The sequence below is a fragment of the Neofelis nebulosa genome, chromosome 7 (assembly GCF_028018385.1).
Source record: "Neofelis nebulosa isolate mNeoNeb1 chromosome 7, mNeoNeb1.pri, whole genome shotgun sequence".
NCBI classification, from domain to species: domain Eukaryota; kingdom Metazoa; phylum Chordata; class Mammalia; order Carnivora; family Felidae; genus Neofelis; species Neofelis nebulosa.
This window is the reverse complement of record NC_080788.1, coordinates 139,939,227-139,963,523: the sequence shown is the minus strand read 5'-3', so window position 1 is coordinate 139,963,523 and position 24,297 is coordinate 139,939,227. Positions and strand designations below refer to the sequence as shown.

Genomic DNA, 24,297 nt, shown 5'->3' with positions numbered 1-24,297 from the left:
TGGAGCCTGCTTGACATTCTGTCTCTGCCCCTTCCCCCTGCTCCACTCCGTCTAAAATAAAAAGTAAAAAATAAAAAAAATAAAAATTTACTGACGAAGATGTTTAGGTTCAGAGTTTAAGTTCCTTGCCCACGATCGCATCACATATAACTGGTAAAACTGGAATTCGTGGCTGGGTTTTCTGGCACTTTCTGCTTCACCATGGAGCTCAAATCCCTTACCTCTTCTCTTTTTTTACTTCTTGGTAATGATTATATCATTTGGTTTAATCTTGAAGGTTGCTTTTATCAGTTTGTTCCCTGTATAAATGGAGAATATCTGCCAGAATGAATTTTTCTAAAGTAAACATTATTTAGTAAACTAGGAAAAGATTTTTGTGAGGAAAATTTAAGTAAGTCTAATGTAGAATATGATAAACATCAGTTAAGTTGTTATATTACCTTAAGAAAAGGTAGAGCTAAAAGACATTCCCCTTTATTTAGGCTTTCAGATAATTATATCCACATCATTTTGTGGCTTCGTTTTTTATTCTCCAATTGAATAAATTTAACTTCTATCTAATTTCAGCCGTTAGTACTTTCGAATGTAAATAACTCCCTTTCTCTGTCTTCAGAGAATTTAGATTCACATCAGAAGTTCCTATTCGACTTGATTATCACGGCAAACACGTGTCAATGGATCAGGTTTGGAAACTTTGTATAAATATACTCCACAAAATTATCTCCTTTGTTTTTTTGTTTTCTAATTATCTCTTTGTTTTTCTTTGTTAGGAGTTAATTTTTAAACCTTTCCTGTCATAGTTTATGTGTGTTTGAAATGATGTGCAAGATTTAAAAATTCTGGTTTTAAAGTAAACGTCATTTAAGAACCCATGAGTACAGTTGTTGTAAGTTGTGTCATATGTCCTATTAAGTGTGTATTATTTTGTCGTAAATATTTTTAAGTGTTCTAGCTTTATTCGTGAATGAATGTTACTTTGCTTTTCCCCAGTAGCAACTGTTTTACATGTGAGGTCTCTCAATCTACACATCAATCTGTTTTAAATCATAAAGGGCACGCTAGCAGGGATCCTGATCGGTCTGGCCCAGTTAAACTGCTCGGAACTGAAGCTGAAGCGCCTCTTCTACCGGCACGGGTAGGTTCATTCGGTACATGATTCGGTACATGACGATTTAGTACAGTTAGTGTACAACAAATTGAATGCTGAGTTTTCTTAAATAATTTAATTGCTTTCCAGTATTGTCTGCAGAGAGCTCGTTTTTAGAGGACGCTTCCCAGTTAGGGGCTACTTTTTATTCTGAGAGAGTACTAGTAGTTTGGACAGAGGAGGATTTTTCAAAAACAGCTATAGTTATTTTTAAATGATTTCCCAAAGTTGTAAATCAGTTTATTTAGCAAAAAGACTGGAAATTCATAGCGTGATGGCTCTTAGTAGCTGGGAGCCCTGTAGCAATTTATAGACATTGAATTAACCTGATGCCAGAATAAAATTAATCCCTGGATGCTCAAGAAATAAGAGCAGTGGAAGAACACACTTCTACTGGTTACCTAGGCCTCATAGAAATTACTGATGTTAAACCAGATTATATGTGTGTCCATACATCCGTGTGTAATATATTCAGACTGAATGTCTACAATATCTGAACCTGCAAATCTCTTTTCTGTACACTAATAGTCATTTGCTCTAGCTTGCTAGGTGTTGACAAATTGTTTTCGTATGCCATCACCGAATGGCTCACGGACATTAAGAAGAACCAGCTACCGGGGATCTTGGGAGGCGTGGGGCCTATGCACTCTCTAGTACAATTAGGTGAGTTTTCTTTTTTAATCAAAAGATGATTTCTTTTGCCTGATCTGTGATTCGTAACCCTTTGGAGTTCATGGATGCCTCTGAGAGTCCTTGTGCGGACCATCTTTCTAGAAAATTCACATGCGTGGTCATGCACACCTGTAAGAACACTTGGCCTCCCGTTTCAGGTTAAAAACCCCAGGGTGAGAGTGATGGCAGAGACCGGGGCTCCATCACTCCTCCTGATCTCCCTGTATCGACTGTCGTTCTAGTGCAAGGCCTGAAGGACTTGGTCTGGTTACCCATCGAGCAGTACCGGAAGGACGGGCGCATCGTCCGAGGGTTTCAGAGAGGCGCCGCCTCCTTTGGCACTTCCACAGCGATGGCTGCTCTAGAACTCACAAACAGAATGGTTCGGACCATACAGGTATCTGCCCACAGCCTGCCTTCCTCTGTACAGAGAGGAGGACTTACTGTAAAATGGTTGGGGTTCTTTTTTGTTTGTTTTTAAAATGATATTGTGAAACTATACAAAATGCTGGACTAGGTATTTTATTTATGATGAGTTAATTTTTTCTTTTTTTATTGCTTAGCTTTCCGGTGTTAAATAATTAGTAGAATAAAGAAGTGGAATGCAGTGTTAAATTTGTTTGCCTGTTTCAGTTAAATTATGACCTTTAAGTTAGTCGAGGATTTATTTTGCCTCCTTTATATGAAAAGATCATAGCTAAACGTAAAGAAATCATTGCAGATCAAATAGCAGATGTATTAAGGTTTGTTGCATTAAGTATTGAGCTCTAGTTGACCTTGTCTAGTTGTTCACAGACAGGGCATTCTTGAGTAGCCTGGTAACACGGAGAGTGTTCTCCGAGGACAGAGGGGCCACTGGAAAAGTCTGATCAATCCAGATATTAATTTTTTTTAACGTTTATTTTTGAGAGAGAGAGAGAGACAGCAGGAGCAGGGGAGGGGCAGAGACAGAGGGAGACACGGAGTCCGAACCAGGCTCCAGGCTCTGAGCTGTCAGCGCAGAGCCTGACGCAGGACTTGAACCCACAAGCCGTGAGATCACGACTGAGCCGAAGGCGGACGCTTAACCGACTGAGCCACCCAGGCGTCCCCGAGGAATTAATTCTTAATGTGCCCTTTCATGTTCTTGTTTTTTTTGTAAAGAACTCAGCCCCTGCAGGAGTGCCTGTGTTAGAGCCTGTGGGTCCCTGTGTTCTTTTGGCCAAGTACATCACTGGGGCGTGTGCAGACTTTTCCTCTGATTCATTCTTTCTGATAAAATGATCCAGGCAGCAGCAGAGACTGCTTATGACATGGTGTCTCCTGGGACCCTTTCTATCGAGCCCAAGAAGATCAAAAGGTTTCCTCATCACCGCCTAGCCCACCAGCCAGTGGACCTGCGGGAAGGTGTGGCCAAGGCCTACAGTGTTGTGAAAGAGGTGAGTGGTATCTGAGACGATGAGGCGGAAGCAGCTGGCCTGCTTTCCTGGCTTTTGTCTAACGAGCGTTCCACGGTTGGGATTTGTTCCTGACAGTCCCTGAGAGTGGACTGCGAATTGCTCCCAGTAGCGAGTGCAGATACCTGCATGAGGTCAGAGACTGGGGCCACGTAGTGATGGGCTCACAAGAGGGGTCATGACCCAGAGGAAAGACCGACTCTCCTTACGTGCAGAGGCCGGCTGGGTCACGGAGACCAGCGCGTGCCCTCCGCAGCCGGCTGTGACACGGGAGTCACACTGCGCTGTAGTTGCTCAGCTTTGTTGAGAGGTGCAGCTTTTACAGCTTTTCAGGTGAGCCGCTCACTCTCGTCCCGATCCCATGCCTCCACTGTCCTGGAGGCGGTACGTGGTTTTTTGTACACGTTTTTACAGTTTTATCATGTATGTATTCCTGAGCAACACGTACTGTTGTTTATATTTTGAAAGTCGCCATAAATGGCATCACCGTGTATGTATCGCTGTGTAACGTCTGCCTTTCAAGATCGATCCATGTTGGTATGTGTACATTTAATTTAAACTGTCTTACAGCATTTTACTGTATGACCGTATTTCCCTGTTGGTAGACAGTTGCCATTTTTGCCCTAAAACACTGCTTTAGGGGCGCCTGGGTGGCTCAGTCGGTTAAGCATCCGACTTCGGCTCAGGTCACGATCTCGCGGTCCGCGAGTTCGAGCCCCGCGTCGGGCTCTGTGCTGACGGCTCAGAGCCTGGAGCCTGTTTCAGATTCTGTGTCTCCCTCTCTCTCTGACCCTCCCCTGTTCATGCTTTCTCTCCCTGTCTCAAAAATAAATAAATGTTAAAAAAATAAAAATAAAAAAATAAAACACTGCTTTAGGAATGTTCATATAAACGTCCCTTTATTTGTGCAAGAGGTTATGTGTAGCTGTTCGAATCCTGACCCTTATTAAGTGTTGCCAAATTGCAGTTTAGTTGCGCCAGTGAATCCCGGTTCTTTATGGGCCTTGTTGGGGACATTCTTTTTTTTTTTTTTTTTTTTTTTTTAATTTTTTTTTTCAACATTTTTTATTTATTTTTGGGACAGAGAGAGAGCATGAACGGGGGAGGGGCAGAGAGAGAGGGAGACACAGAATCGGAAACAGGCTCCAGGCTCCGAGCCATCAGCCCAGAGCCCGACGCGGGGCTCGAACTCACGGACCGCGAGATCGTGACCTGGCTGAAGTCGGACGCTTAACCGACTGCGCCACCCAGGCGCCCCGGGGACATTCTTTTTAATATGACATGAAGTTTGAGGTTGTTGTACTCATGATGCATATATTAGGATTTCATTAAAGATCTTTTTTTCCCATCATATTCGGACAGGCACAGGTGCCTAGGACGGTCTTTTCCCTGACAAAGTAGCCTCTGTGGTCCCAAACAGTCGGATGACCACTGAGGTAGGGCCCCCAGGACATGTATTAGTGGAATAAATAAGACCACTTGCCTGTCTTAAGAGGAGATTCATTTGGGAGAATAGAGAGAATTACTGGTCAGACCTGTTCCTGTAGATATCAGGATGGGCTAGTTATCTAACATGTAGTCATGTTAGAAATCAGGCTTGTAGGGGCGCCTGGGTGGCGCAGTCGGTTAAGCGTCCGACTTCAGCCAGGTCACGATCTCGCGGTCCGTGAGTTCGAGCCCCGCGTCAGGCTCTGGGCTGATGGCTCGGAGCCTGGAGCCTGTTTCCGATTCTGTGTCTCCCTCTCTCTCTGCCCCTCCCCCGTTCATGCTCTGTCTCTCTCTGTCCCAAAAATAAAATAAAAAATGTTGGAAAAAAAAAAAAAAAAAAAAAAAAAAAAAAAAAAGAAATCAGGCTTGTAAAATGATTCTGGGGTTCAAGGCCTAGTGGGGGCCGTTGAAAGCCAGATGTAATGGCACTTGGATATGGGGCACTTTACAGTTTACACAAAGCTTGACCGACTTAATCTGTGTTCATTAAAAGAAAATATTTATGTGCTTACTTTGTCCCAGCTGTATAGCGACCATCAAAGGTAGGTGGTGTTCCTTGCTCAGCCCTGAGGACCGGCTCTGTGGGAACAGCTCCCCAGTGGAACAGGGCAGGTCAGAGTGGGTCAGGACTGGAACCTGGGTGTTCAGCTCTGCCACGTCCTCTTCTTTCTCTCAAACTGTCAGGATGAGACTGGGGCGGGGAGGGTGTGAACAGTGAGCACCCTGTAGACGGATCTCAATTCTGTGTTAAAAACTTTTTAAATAGAGGCACCTACATGGCGATAAACACGCCTTTTCCCTTTTAGATGTTAGTAACTCAAAGATTGAGAGAAAACACCCCGTGTATTTCACAGAAAGGCTGCTCCTCTAGATCCGGGCTCTGCGCACCATAGCCTGTAGGGCAGATCTGGCCCCGGCCTGTTTTTGGGTGGACCTTCTAGCTCAGGGTTATTTTTACAATTTTGAAGGATCGTAAAAAGAAGACAAAAAGAAAAAGCATATACGGTAGAGACTGTGTGGCCCACAAACATTTGCCTTCTGGCCCTTTCCCGAGGAAGTCGGCCGACCCCGGCTTACGTACCTCCCCCTCGCGGGGGGCAGGTAGCTGTGATGAGGGCGGGGGTGGTGGTGGTGACCCGGAACACGCTTAGCGAATACGCGGTTCCTGCCGTGCTGGTGTCGTTAGGCGCGTCGTGGCATTTAATCTCGACAGTCCCCACACCGTGGAAATTCCCCATCGGAAGGACTTGGTGAAGGCAGCGCCGAAGTGCCGGAGCTGAGATGGAATTTACTTCTGTCGTCTCCGCACTTGCTGGTGGGGCTTGCCGGGTGACGTCAGCTAGTACCCGGAGGGGGGCCGAGGGAGGAGCGGGGAGGTGGTGGGGCGAATGGATAAACGGAGCCTTTTCTCTCTTGTATGTACTAGCTGGTTGTAAAAAATGGCACTTAGGTGGTTGGTTTTTTGTTTTTGTTTTTTCTTCTTCTGTACTTTCCCTGCTCCGGTGTTCCGTGCTTTTGCCTGCTGTGGCGGGTGGGAGGGGTACTCTTGCTCGCCTGTCAGAGTGATGCAGGATTCTGGGTTAGGACAGCTTCCTTGATTTCCCTGGAGAGCCCGCAGTTCCTTGCGCTGTGCCCCTCCTGAAACGGCCACACCGGAACAGGGACTCGTGTCCCCTGCGGGGAGGGGTCCGGAGTTAGGCAAGTCAAAAGTCATGCCTGAATTTTACCAGCTCGGTTTGATCAACACCTTTACATATTCAGCTTTAAAGGTTAACGGTCATTATTTTAATGTTACACAGTTAGAAGAGGAAAACATGCTACAGAAAATTATTAAACACGTTCCTGCTTTATGTTCTCAGATTTTTTTCTGTTTAACCCAGTAAGATGTTGTATTTCGCCTTTTCTCTTAAGTGCATGTTCCATGGTTATCTTTTCTAGTAAATAGACGATAATTTAAAACAAGTTAAGTAATTTTCTGGAGTTTCGTAGAATTAGGTTTTCTTGTTACGGTTGGATCGGAAGAACTATCACCATATTTCTTTTGAGATTATGTTATTCCGGAAGCTTTGTTTGCTAAGTTTGATTTAACTAGAGTGATTAATAGTGCCAGGAGGGCTCCTCTTGGATCATTAAATATTTCTTTAAGCTTCCCTATGTGAAATTGTAGTTTAGCTGTATTTTTTACACACACGTGTCACAACAAAATACTAAATCATAATAATTGCCTTTTATTTTCCCTTAGAATTTTGTCATTAATATAATTATCCTGGGTTATCTCAAAAGCACGGTGGGTATTTTTTTGGTCTAGTTGCAAACATACTGTTGATGAGCTCTGCTAAAGCTGTGTACTGCAGGAAAATTTAGAGATTTTTCTGGCCTTCTCTCTCCCTTTCAGGGACTTACAGACACGGCTCAGACTATTTACGAAACTGCAGCTCGAGAACACGAGAGCAGAGGGGTCACCGGCGCCGTGGGCGAGGTCCTGCGCCAGATTCCTCCCGCGGTGGTGAAGCCTCTGATCGTTGCCACAGAAGCAACATCAAATGTATTAGGTGGCATGAGAAACCAAATTAGACCAGATGTTCGGCAGGACGAGTCCCAGAAATGGCGCCACGGGGAAGACTGATTTTTCAGACGTGACTCTTCGTGAAGACAGCGCGGGCGGGGGGGGGGGGGGGGGGGGGGGGTTGGAACAAGGAGCATAGCGTCCCGTCGGCAGCTTCAGAGGGAACTCATTTAATTTTGTGCTCATCTCAGGAACAAAAGCGTTTCTCAGTTGAATAATTTAATATCAAAAAAACACGCAACCAAAAACTTGTGACGTTTCAGGGCTCGTTTGGTACTTGCCTGTAGAAACGTTTGGCGGCTGGCGTCAGAAGTCCTAAGCGTTGGCTGCTGAGTGAGTGAAACGCTTGCTTTTATCGAAATGGCTACAATTCTCCTTGCTGGAGATGAGAGAAAGCATTGGAAGCCGCCTGTTACAGTGGAGCGTTCGGAAACGTGTCGCTTTGAAAGGACCATTTATGTTGCCCCGAGGAGCTGATTTTTCTCAAGGTTGAAAAAGAACCACAGCTTCGAGACTTTCATGGAGAACGAGAGACCGAGGCTCCAGGGAAAGCAAAGCAAATAGGATCTTAATATAAATATCACTGAGGAATAACTAACCTAGTCGGTTGGAGTTAGTGTCCGTGCACTTGAGAACACGATTTCCATTTCCTCAGAAAACCTTTCTGTGGGAGTTTGAGAACGTGAATGTCCCAGACGTGTTCTGCTGTGTTGCACTTTATCTCCTGTGTGTGTGTGCGTGTGCGTGTGCGTTGAGGTTAATACAAGTCGAGATACATTCGTTATGTAATTTACAGATTTTCACAAAATATAAAGAGGAGTAAACTGAGTGTTTTTGGCGAAGGAAGCTAATAACTCAAACGTAATGACTTCCGTTTATTTGAAGTGTAAATGAAAATGTGCACTCTATAATGAACTGGGGCCCATATGATTGTTTATATGTTCAGTTTTCAGCAGGGACAGTGCAGGCTTGTTAGGACTGTGTGGAGAGGGAGATTGGAAATGATTTTTACTCTTGTGAAATTAACCAAAAATCCTCCAAATATGCCCTAGTCAGCTATTTCGAAGTATACCGTTTTTACTTGGTTAACGATGTACATTTTGATAACCTGTCAGGAATGAATAAAGTATTTTTATTTAAAGGTAAAATTGTTTTATGCTTCCATGAATATTTTGCTTGTCTTAGAGCATATTTATAGATGCAGTACTAGGATCCATCCCAAGATACCTGGGGCACTTTCTCAAAACTGATTTTGGTTCATAGCAAGGAAATCCTTACCTAGGAGTGAGAGGGAAGTTGTCCGCAAGAACTCCATTTTTGACTTTCGGTTGATCTGGCAGAAAGCAAGTGGGGGACTTTGTCCAGTGTTTACAGCTGCATGATGGGACTTCTCGTTTCCCAGGGTGGGGAGACTCACGTCTTGGATGTGAGTTTGGATTTCAGAACTGCTTCTTAGCCAGGGGTTTGAAAAATGATGTGGAGTTGATTTCATTCTCTAGGTTCTCTGAACAAGAGGGCGACGTAGACCAAAAATCTGGGCCTTTAACATTGATGAAAGTTGTGTTAAACAGTGTTTAATTTTTATTCTGTTTTCCTTTGTACTGTTGAAAAAACTCAGAGAAGCGCCTGTTTAAGTGTCACGGAACTTTCTTTTACTTTGCGCCTGTAAAATGCAGTCTGTGTAAAATGGGATCCCGAGGAAACACTAGCCACACCCGTTCATCATCACGAAGCCTCAGCCTGCTTTGGGGGCATGTTCCGACCACCCTGCTCACCGACCCCACCATGTTCCAGGTTCCTTAAAACAGAGCATACTGTGTATGTTATCTGTGATGATGAATCAAACAAACTGGATTAAATTTAAAATATAAAAGAGCTTTACATTTTCCGTAGTTACACCGATTATTTAGGTTCAGTTAGATACAGCATAGGGAGAAATAATCATCCTCTTCTTTGTACTGAGTTGTAAATAGACTGGTTTTTCGACACATTCGGTTTATAAATCCTGTTTTGACCTACATCTCCATAACGTATTCTCCACGGCCTGTGTCCTGTGCTCCTGCACCTGCTGTCCACAGCCTCTGTTTGGGAACCAGAAACCTGCCTCAGAAAGGTCCAGTTTCGAGGTTCTGTTCGTTGCCTCTTTAATCCAGATGGTCTTTACTGGAGATGTTTATGTAGGTCATATCTGAACCCTTCTGCATAATTAACTATCTTCTATTTTTTCTCTTAAAAAAAAATGTCTCTTCCAGCTTTTATGTCACAATGACGCAGTAAGAAGACCGTTGGGCAGGGCCCCTGGGCTGCCAGGTCCGCACTCACTAGGCAGGTGACGTGGCCAAGACATTTGATTTCTCTTCAGTCTCAGCGTCTGCCTGTAAACTAAGGGGGTTTTGGGTGACAGAGCCCAACAGATTTTTGGCTGATGAGGGCGTGTGTGCGCGCGGGTGTGTGTGCGCGTGTGTGTGAATGGCGGTGTGGGATGTAGCGCTTGATAGAGGGCCCCAGCCCTGCGACACCTCGCGCTGATGGCGCCGAAGGAGAGCGCCCACGGCAGCTGTGGGCTCCCCTAGATCTGGGATCTCTCCGAGTGCTGCATTTGAGAGGCTGCGGTGGCCGCGTGGTTGACTTTTGAGGTGCGGTTCTGAACGGAGCGGACTGCGTCCGTCTGCTTGGTGCTTGCCTGGCGGCCAAACGGGCATCTCCCCAAGGAGTCCAGCGAGCAAGCTTGACCGAGATCTGTCAGCGAGTCTTAGAATAGACAGTGTTCCAGAGACGTGTGAGGACCACTCGGTTAAGACCGCGAAGTCCATGGCGGTACGTTCTCTTGAACGGGGACTGACTTGCACTCCCAGTTGCCCTCTCTGTCCCCAGATTGCTGTTATTTACAAGTAGGACATCCACTTTAAGATTTGCCTTTTAGGATAGACCTAGTGTTTCTTTTAGAGCAGTAAACGTCCATTTTAGCCACGTTTGGGCCCAATTTGGATTCCCGCTTACGCGCACGTATTTAACATCGATGTTTTTATAACGCAAAACTCGCTTTAAGAAATCTTTCCAAGCAGCCGTGTGCCTAAAATGGCAAAAAATACTAAACACCGGTGTTTCCTGCCTCCTGCTGTGTGTGTCACTTTTCCAGTAAAGTCCTGTTTACTTTGTAATCGTCCCCTTTTGAAAGCTGTGTTCTGTAGGCTTGGGGCCTCTGTTCAGTTTCTAAGCCGTCTAGACGACTCTGTCTCTCCCGTGCGGGGGCCGTGTGTCCCGGCGTGTTTGGTTCGGGTTCTGTGCGCTGTGCGTACTCTCACCAGAGCGCAGAGACAGCGGGCAGTGTCGGAGTCCGGCAGTTTGCAATGAGAACACTTGCGCTAACTGGCTTCAGGGTTGACAGCTGTGGAGAGCTTCGGGCCTCGGCTTGAATCACTGGCCTTTGTTTCCGTTTTCTTACACCTGCATTGGGCGTCTTCCCTCAGAATTGTGGGCAGGAAGCGTGGCAGGGGTCGTGAGCAGTTACTCTGTTTCCCCTCCCATCCTCTTAACCTGCTTGGGACCTTAGGGACCAGGTCGAGAAAGTTCTTTAAGCTCGAAAAGAAGGGACTGTCAAAAACTCGTGACCCTCTTTGTATCTGCAGGTGGATTAGACAAGCCAGCTGATATCAAGTCGGATTTGTGAGTCTTGGGTGTTAACGAGGAAGGTTATGTATATAGCGTAGAGTTAATGTAGGGGAAAAAAATCTTTTGTCGAGCAAGCCCATTTCTGCTAGTCTTTTCATATAACAATAGCTGAGTGCTTTGATGCCAATTTAAGTCCCTATCGTCGGGGTCAGCCAGGCACACCGCTCCCCTCAGTAGACTTCATAAACACAGCTGTCATCAGCCCGCTTACACGGGGAGTATTTTCCTTTCATTGTAGTCTGCACACCAGAGGTAGAAAAGGTGTTCTAACACCATCACGATGGGCTGCTTTGGGGATGAGAAATTTGAGTGCCAACGATTCCCATTTCGAGATGTCAGCAGTTCTCAAAAACATTGGTGTTAGAGATCTTTGCCTCCTGGGCCAACCATGGGCACACTTGGTTTCGAGTGCCCCCTGCTGACGGTCAGGAGGTGGCAGGTGTGACGTTGGCTGGCTCCGTGACCTCTCTCCAGGGCAGTGCATTGTTGACATAGCAGCCCCCCCTTTAAGAAATGTGTGTATCTTGCTGTTCGACACGTATTTTGTATATATGAAATGGCAGCTTCTAGTTTCTAGTTGGATTCGTCTTCTCTCGTTTCTATAGAACTCGCCGATCACCCAGGACCGGTTGCTTTTTGATGGTGGAATTTGGAAGGGGCGCCAAGTTCGGCTCTTCTGTGAATCCATCCCGACTTCAGAGATTGAATTTAATCTCACCGCAATGTTGTGTACTCGTTGCTAAGTTTCCTAGTTTCCCCTAAGGTAATTTTGGATGTGAGTACTTTAAGAATACCGATGCTGTATGAGTATTTTTGTGGAAATGTAACTTTTTGTCAGTGTGACTGTTGAAAATATTATGAAATGAAGAGAACTCTTGAAGAAAAATATTTACTCTTTGGAGTTTGCTTTAAACACTATTGTCTTTCGCCAAGAACTGTTCCCAAAACCTGTATAAAATACGTTTGGGGGTGGGGTGTTGGTCTGTGTCAGATCCTGTTTACGAGAAACAGTGTTCCTATGATCTGGGTCCTCGCGATAGCAAATCGTGTATCCACCTGCTCTCGGATATGCAGGGCATGTAATTTTAAAATGTGCCACTCCTGCCCCCTTTAGGGCATGAATCACTCTATTATCCCTACAATGTGGACTTGTGGCAAACATACCTTGCTGTTTCGGTCTTAGGGACCTAGTTAAATACTTGATAAATCTGTTCTATTTAGAGGAATATTTTTAGCTTTATGAAAGAGATATTTTAAAGAAACACTTTGATATGTTTATTTTTGAGACACACACACACACACACAGCACAAGCCAGGGAGGGGGAGAGAGAGAGGGAGACAGAATCTGAAGCAGGCTCCAGGCTCCGAGCTGTCAGCACAGAGCCCGATGTGGGGCTCGAACTCATGAACCGCGAGACCATGACCTGAGCTGAAGTGACACTTAACCGACTGAGCCACCCAGATGTCCTGTTAAACGCTTTTAAAGGCAACGCTTTAAAAGAGGTTTTGATGTGACAGATGTCACTACATCACCATCCACTTTGAGCTGCCAGGGGAAAGTCCCATCATGCTCCACACAGGGCTCTTGTGAAGGAGGGCCGGCAGCCTCTGTGAGATGCTTTCTGTGACCGGGGCTCGTGGCGCCTGGGCTCTCTTGTCACCCTCAGGGCCCCTCGGAGAGGCGCTTGTTACAGTCCCTGGTTTCCAGAGGAGGAAGCAGGTTCAGAGAAGTCCAGAGAACCTTTCCCAAGGTCACACGGCTTGACTCTCAGACCCCATGCCCATCCTAAGACATCACTGCAGGGGAACTTGCACGGTTGTCTGAGTTAGTGAGAGCTCGTCACTCGTTAGGAAACTAAGAAAGGAATTTTGCTAGAAGATGGAGATCCACGACCCTTCGAGGACTTGAGCCCAAGGCAAGGACAACTTGCTTCTCCGTCTCTCCCCTGCACTGCCAGCTTCTCTCCCCTCGCCTGGCTCAGCACCGGCCGTGCTAGTCATTCGGTTCTGTCGCATCCCTGGCTGCAGGGGTTGGAGCCACTTGGAGATTTTTTTTTTTTTTTTAATGCTGAAGCTCGGGTTCCACTCTGCACCAATTAAATAAAAATCTGCGAAAGGGGCTAAGTCAGGGTCTCTCCACCTTAGCAATCTTGACATTTGGGGCTGGATGATCCATCGTCGAGGGGGCTTCTTGGGCATTTTGGGGTGTTTAGCAATATCCTTGGCCTGACCCAGTAGATGCCAGTAGCACCCGCCCCCCAGTCGTGAAAGCCAAAGACGTCTGCAGGTATGGCCGAGTGTCCCCTGGGCGGCAGAACCCGCCTGGCACAGACCACGGGGAGGTCATGTGCAGCCTGGAGCGAGAACAGGGCCTAAGAGCCTTCCCACGTTCCTTTCTAGAATGCTCTGCCTGCTTCCTCCTGATCACAGCTTAAAGGTTACCATTTTCAGACCGGGCCAGCCATCCTACCTACTTATTCTCTGTCCCCGCACACCCTCCTTAAGACGTAACAAACGTTTGTGGTCCCTCTCACGAACCCAAATGGACTTGTTTCACTCCTGATTGTCCGACCCCCTCCGTGAGGGCAGGGTGCGCATACACCTGGTGCCTGGCACAGGCCTTGCCCAGAACCAAGGCATCAGGGCCCAGTGAATGGATGAGCGAGCGAACGAACGAATGAACCTTAGGGGTCATATGACCCTCCGGTCACTGTGCCGTTGAGAACGAAGCCCAGAGAGGCAAAGTTAGGCGCCCAGGATCACACGATTTAGTACTTGAAGTCCTTTATTCGATGCAATTTTACTCTTTTCCCGGTTTTAGCAGTATTTAAGAAGCAATACAAATCTATAACTATATGTAAAATAGATGAAAATTCAATTTCTGTTCGGTATTCACTATGTGCCGACTGTGTTCAGCACTCAACCATGGGGCGTCCACACTCCGCATCAGCCGGGGCCCTGGCAGGAGGCAGACGGCCACTCAGGGCGCCCAGGAGGCTGTAAGGAAGGCACTGACTCAGCAGAGGTGGGCGGGGGCTGGGGACACCCACAGGGACCTTGGTGTCCCTTTCACTTTCAGCTCTGGGTCTGTCCTGGGCCTCAGCCAGGAGGCGACACCGAGGCAACATTAAGCCTCACTGCGGGCCTGGAGGGAAGAGGGAGAGAGAGGCTCTCAGAGCCTGCCTCCGAAGGAGAGGGGGTGCGCGACACAGCGGTGGCCTCGCACAGCCAAGTAGTCAGAGGGGCCAGAGGGACAAATCCCCGCCCCCGCCCCCCCCCCCCACCTCCCATCTGCTGCCGGAGCCCCTGGGTGGGGGGCAGCTGTGAGCCACCGGGCTTTCCAGCATCCTCTCACCTGTATCCGTGCTCTGCAGGTGACGAAACCGATGCTTAGGAGAAGTGACCCACCCACAGCCACACCATCTGCTAGTCCGGGAACACTGGTCACTAATGACAGATGAACCCCCCCCAAATCCCAACCGCTTTTCATTCACATCAAGTCCAGCAGGTGCTCCCGATGTCTGGCAGCTCTCCTCTAGGGTACTGGAGGACCCCAGGCTCCCCCCATCTTGTGGCTCTGCCTCTCAACCCCCACCCCCCCCCAAGGCGGGGATTGAGGAGGCCAGCCTCGAAGCTGGGGACGTTTGCCCGCAGGCTATTGGTCCGAATCCTGTCACGTGACCACGCCCAGCACGAAGCCAACCTGGCAGTGTGGCCTCGCTGTGAGCCTAGGAGGGAAGAAGGAAGTCGGGGTCTGGGGGCGGGGGTGCTGGCCACGCCGCTGCAAGAATGTGGCTGCGGACCCGTGCTGTTAGCGCCTACCGATTGGAGTTATAAGCAGTTCGTTGCATTCCAACGTTAATTTGCCGCCACCAGAATTGGATTTTTGTTTTCCTCCCTGGTTTGTTTACATTCCTGAAAGCGGTTCCACGTGGTGCAGTTTGAATTCAGCAGAAAGATGTGCCGAGTAACGAGGCAGGATGGTGTCACGTCACCGTCCTCCAGAGTCGTCTGCGTTACTGGAGGATCTTTTAAAACTTTTAAAAGAAACTCAGGCCACACCCAAGACCAATAAAATCACAACACCTGGGGCTTTTTTTTTTTTTTTTTGACGCTTCCCGGGTGACTCGTGTGCAGACAAGTTTGGGAGCCACTGGTATAGTGGCTAAGAATGTAGATTTTATTTTATTTTTTAAGTTTATTTATTTTGAGAGAGAGAGAACGTGCGGGGAAGGGGCAGAGAGAGAGAGGGTGGGGCGGGACCGACAATCCCAAGCAGGCTCCGTGCGGAGGGCAAAGAGTCCCATGCCGGGCTCGAACTCACAAACCGTGAGATCTTAACCTGAGCCAAAATCAAGAGTCGGACACTTAACTGACTGAGCCACCCAGGCTCCTCAAGAATCTAGATTTTAGAGAGTCAGGCTGCCTAGGGCCGAACCCAGGCTTCAGTACTTGTTAGCTGTGTGGCCTTGGGGAAGTTGCTTGACCTCTCTGGGCTTCAGTTTCCTCCTGTACAGCGATAATAATATGGTTATTATGAGGATTGTGTGAGTTAATAGGTGCAGAGTGCTTAGAATAGTGTCTCACACTAAGTAAGTATCATGTGAGCATTAGATGTTTCCTGAATGCCTCCTATGTGCAATGTCCCAGGCTAGAGATGAAAGATGTCCCCTTGCTCTTGGGGAGCTCAGAACCCAGTGGGAAGACATCGATTAGACACAATCATTCCAGCCATTTGTCCCTTATCAAATGGAAATCAATGTTTTGCTCTTGAGAAATCAAGTAATATATCACAAAGCCAAAGAAAGGAGCAGACGCTACCCAGAGAGGTTTTAGAATTGGAATACCCGCTTCTGAAGACATCACTCGGGTCTCTTTCCCCACAGCCGTTCAGAGACCTCGGGATCGCTTCGGGGAGCCAGCTCCCTTTTTAGCCTCGTGTTCAGGATTGCCTGGTTACAGGGGAATTTGACTTAAGGGGTGCATCCTGGGTAGCATTTGGAAATAAAAGTCAAAGAGGGTGCTGGAGTCAAAGTCTTTCGGGTTTGGGGACAGCCGAGAAAAATGAAACCTCTCACGTCCTTAGAGGAAGAATTTCTAGGCTCTCAGCAGAGGGCAAAATATGCTTTTAAATTTAGATTCCACTGAGGTATAAAGGGAAACATGACCGCTTGGTGCAAGGTACTAGGCTTTTTTGGTTTTTTTTAATGTTTATAGAGAGTGAGCATGAGCTGGGGAGGGGCAGAGAGAGTGGGAGACACAGAATCTGAGGCTGACTCCAGGCTCCAAGCTGTCAGCACAGAGCCTGACAAGGGGCTTGAACTCACAAGCTGTGAGATCGTGACCTGAGCCGAAGTTGGACGGACGCTTAACCGACTGAGCCAGCCGGGTGCCCTGCAAGGTTCTGGTTCTGCTTCCAAAACCCTAATGGGAGCATTTGTCAGCCCAGATGTGGCCCAATTAATTTTAGAGGGCTGGAGACCTCAAGGCTATTACTCCAGAATGCCTTTAATATTTGGGACAAGTTAGGCGCAATCTCCACTCCACTCTATTTTCATTTCAGTATCAGTGGCAACAACTCCACGGTGAGAAATCTCCCTTCATTTATGACGGACACTCCTGGAGCCCCATAAACACCTCTCTTTTCCATTTCAGTATGAACCAAAGTTTTACTTTTTTTTAATTTTCCCCTTCAGCACATGCAATTTTCTTCAAAGCCCTTTTTATTGTTTTCTTTAAGTTTATTGATTTATTTTGAGAGAGGAGAGAGCACGAGCAGGGGAGGCGCAAAGAGAGAGGGAGAGAGAGAACCCCAAGCAGTCCCCTCGATGTCAGCGCAGAGCCCGAGGTGGGGCTCGAACTCACAAACCGTGAGGCCATGACCTGAGCTGAAACCACGACTCGGTCGCTTAACCAACTGAGTCATCCAGAGATCCCTTCAAAACCCTTCTTAATAATCTTCATACGGGCTTTCACTTTGAAAGCCATTTTCTTAGCCTTTATGTCTTACTTGCTGAATCGGGGTTTTAGCCACTCTCCATCCCAAAGACTGACCTTGAGTAAGTTATTTAACTTTGCTGCGTCTCAGATTCTCCGTGACTTATCTGTTCAACACATCAGACGAGGGGGAACAACCGAGTCAATGATATACCCATTTAAAATTTGGGTGTCTGTTTGCCAATTGCTGTCTGGTTGAAGTGGTACCTACTAACATATACCCGCTAGCAAGGTTAATCATTAAAACATCTTTTTCTTCCAAAGACGTCTTTAAACAACCGCGTTCCAGAGAAATCATTGCCTGTTCCCATTTCTATATTCTGTTACGCTTTGGAACTGATCTGTTGTAAGTAACCCTTTAAAACAAGGGCTTTGAGGGGCACCTGAGTGGCTCAGTCGGTTGAGCATCTGACTTCAGCTCAGGTCATGATCTGTCCATTCATGAGGTTGAGCCCCGTGTCGGGCTCTGTGCTGACAGCTCAGAGCCCGGAGCCTGCTGCGGATTCTGTGTCTCCCTCTCTCTCTGCCCCTCTCCTGCTCGTTCTCTCTCTCTCTCTCTCTCTCTCTCTCTCTCTCTCTCTCTCTCTGAAAAATAAGTAAACATTAAAAAAAAATTTTTTTTTAAGGGCTTTGGAAATCTGCAGGATCCCTTGTGGGGAAAGAGCAAGCCTCCCCCTCGGCCAGCAGGGGGCGCCCGCTCCCTTTCCCGAGTGGAACTTCGGTTCAGCAACTACCGAGTTCGGAGCCAGCCCGCATCGGCCGCGCATCTGAGCCTGCGCGGAGTCCGACCCCCGCGCCCCGTGGGAAGGTTTGGGAAAAATCCTAACTATCCCAATCGTTTCGCCAGGCTTGTCCCGTGGCAGGCGTCCTCTTGGTGGAGGGCACTGCTTAAATTAAACACGAAAATGGCTTTTTATTTCACAATTTCTCCCTGGAAATACTCCCCTGGGTGGTAGAACACACCAGGGCCAACTGTCAATGCCTGGGGCTTGGTGTGGTTGTCACAACAGGCTGATAAGGGAATATTTAGGGCATGAAATAATGGAAATGCGTTTTATATTCAGATAAAGATCTTTGGTTGTTTTTCCCGCAGGGGTATCTAAGGGTGAGTCTAAAACAGAAGCCTGTTTAAGGTTCATTTCTTTGCTGGAAATGCAGCCCCCTAGCCCAGTCACCCCACCCCTCGGGGCTGGGAGGCGGGATGCGCCGGCCCTGGTGCATGAGTAATCAAGATAATAATTTAGTGCAATGCTTTTAAAAAGCACAAATGAATGCACCAACATCCGTGATCAACAAAACATCGACATTTTAGTTTTAGTTTTTAAACAGGTAATGCCTTTATATTTTTAAGTAAGCTCTGTGCTCAACATGGGGCTTGAACTCAAGATCAGGAATGGGGTCCTCCTCCAACGGAGCCAGCCAGGCACCTCAAAACATTAGCCTTTTAAAAAGTAGGCTCCATGCTGTTGGCGTGGCTGGAACTCACAACTCTGAGATCAACACCCAAGCTGAGTCAAGAGTCTTGACGTTTAAACAGACTGAGCCATCCAGGTGACCCCCGGAAACATCATCACTGTATTTTAATTTTATTCTACTTTATGTTTAAACATGTTTTTTATTTTGAGAGAGAGAGAGTGTGTGAGCAGGGGAGGGGCAGAGGGAGAGAGGATCCCAAGCAGACTCTGTGCTCAGTGCAGAGCCCCACAAGAGGCTCGATCCCATGACCCCAGGACCACGACCTGAGCTGAAATCAAGAGTCGGACGCTCAACCGACCGAGCCATCCCCCAAATATCAGCACTTTAAATAAAGATCACGTTCCGCATCTCTAAGCTCTTCTCCATCACCTAACCCTTGGCCAAGTCCTGTCGGATCCTGTCTTTACTTAAAGGGTTGATCCTTCGCACATTATAATTGAATCTCATTCTTCGCTTCCTTTGTTTCCCCTTTTCCGGCCTCAGGCCTTCCCCCCACCCCAAGGTTGGCTCTAGGCTGATGGAGAGAAAATGACTTTGGGAGAAGCCACAGGGCTTGACTGGAGGAATTTACTGTTGAGCACCAGGGAATGATGCCCAGATCCGTGACGCGCTGCTATAAACCCGTGTCACTATTTGGGCTGGAGGAGAGACAGCTGTAATGATACCAGCAAATATTTACTGTGTGTGCAATGCATGCCAGAGGTGGTTCTCAGTGGTTTCATATGCTTGGCTATTTAATCTTTCTGACCTGTTTGCGCGGACCTGGCCCCGTGGCTTCTCCCCTTCCCTTTGTTCTGTCCTACGAGGGCTGAAGCCCCACCACCTCCGAGCAGTCCCCCCAGATCACCAGCCTTTCCTTGAGGCCCTTGCTGAATAACTAGATCACGCGAGTTAAAATGTGGTTCTCAGCTCGGGGTAGGGGCGATCTCGCTCCCGGAAGACATTTGGTAATTAATATCTTAAGACATTTTGGTTGTCGCACTGGGGGAGGGCTTCTGGAATGGAGTGGTAGAGGCTGGAGGTCTGAGATGCTGTTGAACACCCTATGATGCCCCCCGACAGCCACCCGCCTCCCCCGTACCACAAAGAACTGTGTGGCCCAAAACGTCCATATCGCCAAGAAACCCCGGATCAAAACTTGCTAAGGTATTACTAAGGATTTTGTGAACACTCTCTTGGGAATCGGATTGGCGTTTCGCCATCGGGCTTTCATGGTTTTGCCCAAGGAGTAACAGATATTTGGAATTTGAGTCCCTTGGAGGAAGAGATGGGCAAGATAATAGGAGCTGGGGTTTGAGGACAGTTTTCCTGCCTGTTTGGAACTAAGCGAGGCAGATTGGAGTCAGGGGATGGGGGCCACGATGTCACCTTCCTGACTGAGGAGGGCACGGTTGGGTGATGTCACCTAGATATATGGTATCAGTGGGCTTCTTAATTCTTTCTTTTATTTTTTTAATTTTTAAAAATATTTTTATTTATTTTTGAGAGAAAGAGAAAGAGAGACAGAGTGGGAGCAAGGGAGGGGCAGAGAGAGAGGGAGACAAAGAATCCGAAGCAGGCTCCGGGCTCCGAGCTGTCGGCACAGAGCCCGACATGGGGCTCGAACCCACCCACCGTGAGATTGTCAGGAAGCGTTTTCCGGGGAGCCACTGTACCGGGTGAGGGGGCTAGACAGGGTACGAGAGCTGGCCCCCCATCCAGACCTCACACCGACCGGTGTCACCCCGTGACCGGGCAAAGCATGCTGGGCTCCAGGTTTCCCGTCCATAGACCAAGCAGCCTGCCCTAGCCGGTCTCTTCCGCGTCCTGCGGCCTCTCTAAGAGAAGGACAGTGTTTCATTGTCCCCTGTACCCCTGCCTCCCACAATCCCCGGCGTGTATGAAACACCCAGTAAGGGCAGTCGAAGCAGTGGACGATTCAGCGACTCTGGTTCTGTCTTAGACGGGGGAGGTCAGATTTGGGGACCTGGGCCTTGCAGCAACGCACCTAATCTGTCGGTGATGTTTAATTTACCTGAGGCTGGCTCCGTGCCCGCCGTGCCCTCCCGCTCAACCCCCGGAAGCAGAGCTGGCTGGCCGTTTGCCGATGACAGGTGCACGCGTGAGCGCGGCCCAGCCCGGCAGGAGCCCGTATGGTCGACTGCAGAACTGTGAGCTAAGGTGGGTCTATTTCTGTACGTTCGGAGGCGGTTCGCCGGGGGCAACACATAGCTTATACGACCTGCAGGCCATCGTCCCTATTCCACATATTCCAGCGGAGCGATCTCTCTAGAATGTGGGTCTGAACGGGACACTCCCCTGTTTAGCGGCTCCGTGGACTCTCGTGGCCGAGAGGGAGCACCGACCTCGGAGCCTTGCGATAATCTCGAGCCTTGCCCTTGATCTCACTGGCTGACATCTTACACGAGGCAAAGGCTGTTGGGGGTGGTCAACGCCCTCACGGTCCTGTTTAACTTCAAGACCCAGCTCGGGCTCACCTCCTCTGTTACCCCCTTGTTTCCTGAACTCCTCCCAGGCGGACTCTGTGGATTACACGTCTCCTACCAAGAAACGACCTCTCTTCTTATCAGCCTCCCCTGCTCGCATGAGACAGCTGTATCAGAGAGCTCTTTCCTCAGCCAGAATGTGTTTCTCAGGATTTTTTTTTCCTCTTCGGTCCTGTTGGGGTCACACTAAAGATACTTGTTCCCCTTTCTCACAGGTCTTCGCTTCTTCGGGAAAGCCCTCTCAGGCTCTCACTGTGTCATGAAGGTTATCATACTGAGTCCCTTCGCCAGTCTGACCCCTTTCTTCTGAATGAGCCAAAAGCTGGACACGTTACTCTTCATGTACGCTGTCCAGTGCTAAGCTAAATGGGGTATCACCTCCCACATTTTAGATGCTGTACTCCTGTTAATATAGCCCAGGAGCCAGCAGCTATTTCAGCAGCCACTGAACTCCCCGTCAATGAAAGCCCTGAAGGATCTTCCTCTCATACTTGCTGAGCCCCAACTGACCCTTCTAATACTTTCCTGTCTCCCGGAATTCCTGAAAAGTAAGCCTGTCTTCCCGCTCGTGATCTCAGATCCAGCCCCAGGTACAAGGAGTCTGCCACCAGGAGGACAATTCCCATGGTGGGATCCCTGGCACTGAGCCCTGTTCTCTGACCTCACAGTCTAGCTGGCATCCTTGGGTCTAGACAGAACCCCGTCCCAGGAGTCCAGCTCACTGGGTAACCTTGGGAAAGTGTCTGCCTACCTCCGGGCCTCAGCATCCGTATCTGTAAAGTGGAGGGGTTCAACCTGATGGTATCTTCCTTGTTAAACCTTGTAGTGGATTCACAGAGAGATCCTTTGTGTTTTTCACTCCGTTTGCCCTAATGGTTACATCGTGCGTAAGTACGGTCCAATGTCAGAACCGGCACATTTTTGCAGATTTTATCCAGATTGCCCCGCTTTGACCCGCACTCATTTTAATTTAATTTAAAGCCTTTTCTATCTAGCATGTAGGACAAAGCTTCCTGCTTGCTCCTCGTCAAGCTCGTGACTCATCTCCGGAGGACGAGAACCCGCCTGTGTCTGTTGCAACACCCAGGAGTCTCCCCGGGCTGGGATTCGGGGGTGCTTAGGGCGACTCAGTGCCCGTGACAGATGGGGTAATGGGGTGCATTGGGAGGGGCCAGGGCAGCTGTGGATTTGCATGACAGGCCCACAGCTGGAGCTGGATTTAGGGAAGAAGCTCCACGTCTCTCCTGGGCCCTTCGCAGAGAGAAAGTGGGAGCCCACGTGGGTGTTGGAGCCAGGGACGCTAACAGGGAGGCGGGTCCGGCCTCTGCCCCGTGGAAGGGGGCTGTAGCCGATGGAGGGGTGCCCTGTCGTCAGGGCCAGAGAATCGGTGCCTTGGGGTGGAGCACCCGGAGGTCAGCTCCAGGAGGGCCCTGCTGTGCTCTCGGTGCCTGCCCCAGTGTCAGGCACAAAGTAGAGACTCAATAAATATCAGCCCCAGAAAGAAGGCAGACCCTGTGTTGTAGACCTGCCAAAGGGAGTCCCCAAATCGGGACTTTAATCTGGAATTTAAATACTGGTAACCAACCCTCGAATATTTTTTTAAACACCATGTGATCCAGGGGCGCCTGGGCGGCTCAGTCAGTTAAGCGTGTGACTTCGGCTCGGGTCATGATCTCACGGCTGGTGAGTTCCAACCCCACAGCGGGCTCTCTGCTGTCAGCCCAGAGCCGGCTTCGGATCCTCTGTCCCCCCTCCCCCCCCCCCACCTCTTCCCCACTCACACTTGCACGCTCTCTCTCTCTTTCTCAAGAATAAACATCAAAAAAAAGAAGAAAAATATTTTTAAAATAAACACCTAAATTAAATTAAATGTGATCTAAATTAAACCCATGTGCAGGCTGGATCCTGCTCGTTGACCTCAATCTCTGCTCTCCAGGAAAAGCTCCAGGGGCTGGAGCGCTGGCCAGAGGGTTCTCGCGGATGGCCTACGAGGGCCTAGTGGCCCAGCGCCTGCCAGCCTCTTAGACCACCATCGCCAGGCTCCAGGAACACTGGCTTCTGGGTCTTTGCTGCTGCCCCGTGAGGACCGGCCCCCTGGCACCTGGCCCACTGGCTGTGTCCTTCCCAGACCCTTCCAGCACCTGCCTGCCTAAAGGACCCAGCGGGCGGCCATCCTCGACCGCTCCATTCCTTGACTGCCTTGTCACCGATGACCTTCTCCTTTCCTCTGTTCCAGCCACCCGGTGCCGTGGCCACGCGGGAGATGGAATGTCCCATGCAGACACTCTCGATCTGTGGCCACAGCCTCCTGTTCTTTCGCTCTGTCACCTAGACGTTCCCCCTGCTCCATAACTGCATCCGTTCTGCCTCCCTCTCCTCCTAAGTCCATTCCTTCCTTGATTCAGCTGTTCTCCGTAGTCAGAGGGTAGTGCCCCCGGCACCCTTGAACTATGGCCATCCATCTGGAAGGACCCCAACGCTGGGGAAACCCAAGTGTCTACCTGTTTGGGGCCGGAAATCGTTGCTCGAGTAATTCACACAACGTTAGATCAATGCCTTCCAGCTTCAGCCGGGCCCTTAGCACCCCCTCCTCCGCCGCCCCCATGCTTCCCTCCCTGCCCTTGAGCATCTTAGGTCTTCCTCAAGCCTCAAACCCCTCTGTGACCACCTTATACCTCACCTTCCTCATCCTTCTCCCTCCTAACCTCTGAGCCTCCCAGCCTCTGGGTCGAGCATGTTTCTTCTATCTGGAACACACCTTTTTGCCATCTGGTTTGGCCAACTGCTAGTTCTTTGGACTCAGCTTATATGTCTCCTCCTCCTGGAAGCCCTCCAGACCCATCCCCGCCCAGCCACCCATCCTGGGCCCAGTTCCTCTGTGCTCTGAGCACCTCCTCTCACGCAGTGGGGGCAGTTACCCTGCTTTGCGTCACCTCCTATTCTTATTTTTTATTTTTTTTAAATGTGTATTTATTTTTGAGAGAGAGAGAGAAATAGAGGGAGACAGCATGTGAGCGGGGGAGGGCAGAGAGAGAGGGAGACACAGAATCCGAAGCAGAGGCTCCAGGCTCTGAGCTGTCAGCACAGGGCCCGACGTGGGGCTCGAACTCACGAGCCGTGAGATCATGACCTGAGCTGAAGTTGGACACTTAACCGCCTGAGCCACTCAGGCGCCCCTCTTGTTTTCTTTTTTTATACTCTAATTATTTCTGCAAGTTCCTTGGGGTTAGGACCCCTAGCCGTATCATGTCTGCATGCCTAGCCGTCAGCGGAGAAAATTTTGGGCGGGCAAGAGACCCTCACCGGAAAGTTGTATGAGTTTCCTCTGGCTGCTGTAGCAAATTACCACCAACTGGA

At 48.8% G+C, this 24,297-nt stretch overlaps 1 protein-coding gene across 3 annotated transcripts in view; it reads left to right on the top strand.

The window, feature by feature from the left end:
* ATG2B (autophagy related 2B) overlaps window positions 1-12,234 on the top strand; it is a 75,980-nt gene extending 63,746 nt beyond the window's left edge. For 2 of the 3 annotated variants that reach the window (XM_058740225.1, XM_058740224.1), the window contains exons 37-42: window positions 614-683; window positions 1,053-1,135; window positions 1,689-1,810; window positions 2,062-2,216; window positions 3,088-3,237; window positions 7,139-8,457. In XM_058740225.1, coding sequence (XP_058596208.1) covers window positions 614-683; window positions 1,053-1,135; window positions 1,689-1,810; window positions 2,062-2,216; window positions 3,088-3,237; window positions 7,139-7,369 — 811 coding nt within the window. In that variant the 3' untranslated portion in view covers window positions 7,370-8,457. Of the gene's footprint in view, window positions 1-613; window positions 684-1,052; window positions 1,136-1,688; window positions 1,811-2,061; window positions 2,217-3,087; window positions 3,238-7,138; window positions 8,458-11,586 lie in introns of those variants that run through there. The other variant, XM_058740226.1, reaches the window with a different exon arrangement.
* The last annotated feature ends 12,063 nt before the right edge of the window (window positions 12,235-24,297 follow it).